The sequence below is a fragment of the Diachasmimorpha longicaudata genome, chromosome 8 (genome assembly GCF_034640455.1).
Source record: "Diachasmimorpha longicaudata isolate KC_UGA_2023 chromosome 8, iyDiaLong2, whole genome shotgun sequence".
NCBI lineage: Eukaryota > Metazoa > Arthropoda > Insecta > Hymenoptera > Braconidae > Diachasmimorpha > Diachasmimorpha longicaudata.
In genome coordinates, this window is record NC_087232.1 from 6,941,233 (window position 1) to 6,947,020 (window position 5,788).

Here is a 5,788-nt window from a genome sequence, read left to right on the forward strand (position 1 = left end):
ACAATCCTATTTTTTTTTTAATTTGAAGAAGTGATAGATCATTTTACATCCATCAAAGTTCAAATTATCACAAAAAAATATGAGTAGCGTATAATTTTTTTTGAAGCTCGCGGAATTTATTTTCTTCCCTTACGTCGCCTCATTGAACCGGAGATTATTTAAACAACTTTAATTAAGATCGCTTGCATATGAACAGATTGTTTTCCGAAATATGCTCCTTTAATGACATACGACGATATTGAAATACTCGAATTTAGGATAAATGCGATATGCAATTTAAAATTCCAAACATGCATGTATTTTGCACACATAATTTTCATTCCATTAATCATAATTCCCATATGCAATATGAATTAACGGTGGCAGTGTGGTTTGGAACGTGCCCCCTGGAATACATCCATTTGGAATAAATTTAATGGTAACGAGTTGTCGAGTCGATAGCTGCGTTTAGAGACGACGAATCTCAGTTCGGGTTGACTCTAAAAATAACCAACGTTCCGTGCTTTTTCGTGTTGTATTGCTTCTCACTTCGTGTTACGCTCTCAATTGTTGCAGAATAGCCTGTCTAATTTACTCGAGTTTTTTTTTTTCATTCAGAAGTCATTAATATTGGTACGTACCTATTCATTTACTATAACTGTTATTTAATTCCCTATTTTATATTACGTTAATATGACAAAAGCCTCAACGACTGTGTCGAGAAGTTCGTTCAGATCTCACAGATGTGGATCTGAAGGAATATTTTGGGAAATATTGTTCAGTAAAAACGTGGAAAGTCATTCGGTTTAATTCTGATCAACAATTTTGAATAATCCATTTATTTTAGTGGTCATTTCCGCTAGTGATTTGGGGCTCAAACGCTTCTGCGGAATTTCCTTGTTAATTTATTTACTCGTGTAACAATGGGGACTTGAAAGAAGTCTAAATTTATTATTCATAATAAATGTGGAAGAACAATCGAAAAAACCTGGAGACTGAATAATTTTTCATTGATTACTTTGAAAATGTTTTCCCCTATCTATATTTAAATTCATTAATTAAGTATATATTTTAATTAATTAATATAAATTGTTCTAGAAAATTATCTCATACCAGTAAAAACATAGCAGTTTAAAGAACTTTTTTAATTCTCCAGTTCCAGCAAAATAAGTTCTGGAAGAATTGGTTTTAGTCCTCGGAATTCCGAAGAATATTAAAAGAATTTGAAACCCAAAAATGTATCAGCTTTAATATTCCCCAGGTATAAATTTGAGATCAATTCATAAGAAGAAAATTCCTTGACGTCTATTGATAAGGTGAAGATTGTCAGAAAAGAAGGAAGTACTTTCAGATATCACGATTGATCACATGGGGGAGGAAGTCTTAAGAAATCCCATGTGCTTTTTCCCACAGGGTATTTTCCCCAAAGATCAGCCTTTTGTTAATAAGAGTAATAACCAGTGGTTTACGAGATAAATTAGTTCCCCTCAAATAAAAATTACCAGCACGTCGTTCTACGTTTCTAAATAACAGTCCGCCATTTTTGAACGGGAAGTGATACCATCCAGAGGGTGGTTCCAATTTTACAAATCAAACACGAAACGCAATTGCATGATGTGAATAATCGACGCCCCCTAGGTTTACAAACAAAGTATAATCCTCTCACGTCAAGAAGATCCCCATTTTCTATCAGTGTAAGGGAGGACAACACTCGTAAGAATAGATCAAGGGGAGGGACTTTACTATTATTATGTTGACATAAAATCATAAATGTCAGCCAGTCTTGGTTGAGTGTTCTCAATCCAGTGATTTTACTGGTTGAAATTGTCGATCTTATCCGAGAGAAAACGGACCAAATGGAACTCCAGTTTATTTGAAAATTTATACCTAGCCTAAACCAGCAGCACTCACACCACGACCGTTTCCAGGCACTGTTATGTGGCCGCCATTACATCTTAACCCTGAATGTGTCTCTCATGGAAGTACAGTAAAAAGCTGATCAACTTAAGAACAGAAGTTTGGATTCGTTTCGAAAAATCGTTGAATAAATAACAGATCGATATTTACATGATCTTTTGAAGAGAGAAACTAATCTCCCCGTCTGTTTCAACAGTATACGAGTGGATTCATTACGAGTTGGACGGCATAACCTCACCTCCAGATAAAAAAACATCAAGGAACATTTTGGAGAAGGTACAGAACAGGACTTTGACACGAAAAATTAGGGCTTCACAGTTGACAGTTGTTGGTGGATAATAGACTATCATTTTTTGTTCAAGTTGGCATTCAGTAAGGATCGGGAATAATGGAATCGGATAGTCAAAAAAACTGTATAAAAGCCATAACAGAAATCTTTAATGTTGTTCTGCAGAGCCCGGCTGAAAATGTAAGGCAAATCTATCGTATGACATGGCACATTTCACAACCACTCCTCCACTTGACGCAGTATTGTTTGTTATTAAATATAATTTATTTGTTCCCAGGCAAGTACTTCAACTCAGGGCAAAAAGCAATCGAAACTGAAAGCACGAAACATCGCCTCCGTCCCTGGAAATAAAGTGACGGAGATTCTCAAATCATCAGACAGTTCAGAGGAAAAATTATCAGCAGTTTGCAATAAATACAGTGAGATGCTCCGTGAACATCGTAACCTGGTGATGGCTTTGAAGATAGCCGAAGGTAGAATTCTTAAAATGCAGCAGGAGAATGAACAATGTCAACACCAGCGCTCGAAAGCAGTTCTTGCACGAGCAAGATTGGAAAGTTTATGTCGTGAGTTGCAGAAACTGAATAAAGCTCAAAAGGAGGAAATTGATTTGAAACTGCGCCTCGAAGAGGAGAAACGAAGGGAGATCTCTGCTACTTTACAGAGTGCATTTGTGGAGATGAGTACACTTGGTAATCAATACAGTGAGAATAGTACAAAACTGAAAGATGAAAATCTGGAGATGAGAGAAAAATTTAAATATGTGAGAGAGAGAATTGAATGGAATGAACAGGAGTTGGAAAAAGTCAAACAACAAACGCAACTTGAGTTACAGTTGTCCGAAGCGAAAATGGCGAAGGTCAAAATGGAAATGACAGCAGAGAAAGAGATATTGCTGAAAGAGAAACAGCAGTTATTGCTGGTACGTTTTTTCCTTTTGTTATTGAAATTTAATTTCCTGAACTACCGACCACGTGTCTAAAGTGAGATTTTACACTCTCTGCATGCTCTCCTCGCCTAATACATTTTAAAATAGATGATATATAATTTTAGAATAGACAGGAATTATTTTGAAGAGGGAACGTTAATAGAACGAAGATTGTCTCCTGGGTTTTGACGTTGAAAATTCAAACGAATGAACACCTCCTTGTCCTCCTACTCCACATAATCATTAATATTGTTCTGATGTGTTATTGCAGAAGTTAACCGAGTATCAGGTAACAATACAAGAGCTGCAGGCTACTGAGGTGGGCTTGCGAAGTCAGATAAGCATGTATACCGAGAAGTACGATGACTTCCAGAATGCACTCACAAAGAGTAATGAAGTTTTCAGTGGCTTCAATGGAGAGATGGAAAAGGTACTTCACTGTAATTAATTCAAAATCATTGTTTATATTATATCTAGCAGAGTAAAAGTTATATTTCATAAATTTAAAATGTGTATTGTCCATATATTTAATACGGAAAACCTTCTCGGCTTTTTAGATGTCCAAAAAAATCTTGAAATTGGAAAAGGAAACGAGTCTGTGGAAACAACGTTGGGAAAATAGTCACGCAGCTCTCCTGGATATGGCAGCTGAGAAGCAGACTCGTGACGGAGAGATGTCAAAACTCACTCACAAGCTCTCACTGCTCCAGGAACTGTGCAAAGCCTTTCAGAAAGAGCGAACAGAGCTCCTGTCTCAGTTGCGTGCCCACGCGAATTCATCCGACGATCCTACTAAAACAAATAAAATAGACATTCAACAGGTCGAGGATCTATCGAAAGACTGTCAAGATTTGAGAGAAAATCTGGTACAATTGCAAGGCTCCCTCGCAGAAGTTATTTTCGAGAGTGAAAATGAGCAAAAAAATGTAGAATCTCAAGTTGAAGTTGAGAATAATTTGGAGACTGAAACTCCTGTAACGAATAATGCTCCCTCAACTGATAGCAATGATGAACAAAAAATTGCTGACAAATTATCCCAAATTGAGGTTAGTGATAGTGGACCTGAAGAGACAAAAGAGAAAAGCAATTCGGCAGAGCATTCTCAGAACGATAATCAATCAACAAGCATGATTACTGAAATAACTTCAAATTCACAAACTGTGACAGAGAAAACCACAGAAGAAGCGACGATTACTGAAGATTCACAGAGTCCTAATAAATCTGACAGTGACAATCCTTCTTGTCCGGAAAAAAATGTCCCACTTTCAGAAACACCAGTTGAAGTGTCATCTTCCACTTCGCATTCGACTGACGAAGTACAGAAAACTCATTCTAAGGGTTCTGCAGCCTCTGAGGAAGCCCAGAAGACTAATAATTCACAAAAAAAATCAAAGGTGGGTACATAGGAATGTCCAGCAGTTCAAATGCATGTGGAGTGAAACATCTTGTCTTTTGAATATTTTTTTGCAGGAGGGGAAGAAAAAAAAAGGTAGATAATAAGGTTTCCAATGGTATTGTCATGTATATTTAAGATGTTCGTTCGTATTACCTGTATTGAGACTGTCAATACAGATGCTTTCCGCGAGATAGACATTTCAAGGGACTCATCGATCCACCTATTTATCAGTCAATCAGTCGCAAATTACGGTAATGTTTGTACGAGAAAATGTGGAATGGTGATTATTATACGTAGCATTTTATGATCATAGATGATAATCATTTTCATGAAGATGATGAACGGCGTCGTGAAAATTTAAAGGTTTAATTGAGTTTGTAAAATTGTAGATTGATTTAATACCACTTGATTGTACGTTAATAAAGCAGTGGAAAAATTTTATCAGGACAATGTTGAGTATCTATTTACATCATTCATTTAAGGTAGATAGATAGTAAGGTAGAGGCGTCGATAATTTTTTTGATAAAAGTTTAGATCAAATTATTGTCTACAACTCATCACTTCCAATGTGATTAATCGAATCAATTCAATGAAATATTTAATGGACGGAATTCAAGGTAAGTACGCGATTTTCTCTACTTTAGGTAAATGACAAACGGTAATTTTGCGGAAAGTCACATAAACGTTGGTATTAAAGTTATATGCACCATGGCACTCACTTTCTCTTTATTATACTTCATCCTGTAATTATCATTTCAATTTTTGAAGCACAACTATAGGCTCGCTGTCGGCATGAATGTAATAGAAAAAAAGCATCACAATTCTTTGTAAAACGAATGAGAAATTTCATAGAGAATTTGGCTGAAAATCCTCTTTGAGAATTCCTCCACTGGAATTATTTCATTCACGAAACTGGAAGCATGGAAACCTTCAATTAGACCGATATCACCATGAACAGCGACAATTTTTTTTCCTTAAAAAAAGTGAATCTAAAAAATGAACGAGTGCATCGATGTAATTGCAAACCGGCGACGAAAAAACTTTTACCTTGAATATCTGAAACCTTCGGTGAAGCATGTCTTTTTCTTTACCATCCCAATTAGATGAGCATGCCATCCCTGTCCCGTTATAATTTCATGCGAGTGGGTCACCAGTACCTTGCTCGCAGCAGTATTGTGCGTATCAGAAACACTAATACCATTGAAATAAATAAAAAAAACGGATAGGATACTTGGTGGGGTATTATGGTCTGAAAGTTGTCCAGGCGGCTCTCTTCTCG

At 36.4% G+C, this 5,788-nt stretch overlaps 1 protein-coding gene across 2 annotated transcripts; it reads left to right on the forward strand.

The window, feature by feature from the left end:
* The first annotated feature begins 472 nt into the window (after window positions 1–472).
* LOC135165462 (gamma-taxilin) lies at window positions 473–4,959 on the forward strand. Of its 2 annotated transcripts, XM_064126769.1 has the most exons (7): window positions 473–612; window positions 2,093–2,172; window positions 2,259–2,365; window positions 2,463–3,107; window positions 3,385–3,543; window positions 3,671–4,507; window positions 4,584–4,959. In XM_064126769.1, the coding sequence occupies exons 3-7, from the start codon at window positions 2,285–2,287 to the stop codon at window positions 4,608–4,610; spliced, it is 1,749 nt and encodes a 582-aa protein (XP_063982839.1). In that variant the 5' UTR covers window positions 473–612; window positions 2,093–2,172; window positions 2,259–2,284; the 3' UTR covers window positions 4,611–4,959. The 2 variants fall into 2 exon arrangements, with proteins under 2 accessions (XP_063982839.1, XP_063982838.1); XM_064126768.1 differs by lacking the exon at window positions 473–612 and having other exon boundaries at window positions 1,881–2,172.
* Window positions 4,960–5,788: the final 829 nt, after the last annotated feature.

What these genes read in the sequence shown, in the direction of transcription:
- LOC135165462 (XM_064126769.1), top strand. Translation starts at nt 2,285, where the DNA reads ATGGAATCGGATAGTCAAAAAAACTGTATAAAAGCCATAACAGAAATC. An exon ending in TGCAGAGCCCGGCTGAAAAT is followed by an intron (nt 2,366 to 2,462) that starts GTAAGGCAAATC and finishes ATTTGTTCCCAG; the next exon opens with GCAAGTACTTCAACTCAGGG. An exon ending in TCAATGGAGAGATGGAAAAG is followed by an intron (nt 3,544 to 3,670) that starts GTACTTCACTGT and finishes TCGGCTTTTTAG; the next exon opens with ATGTCCAAAAAAATCTTGAA.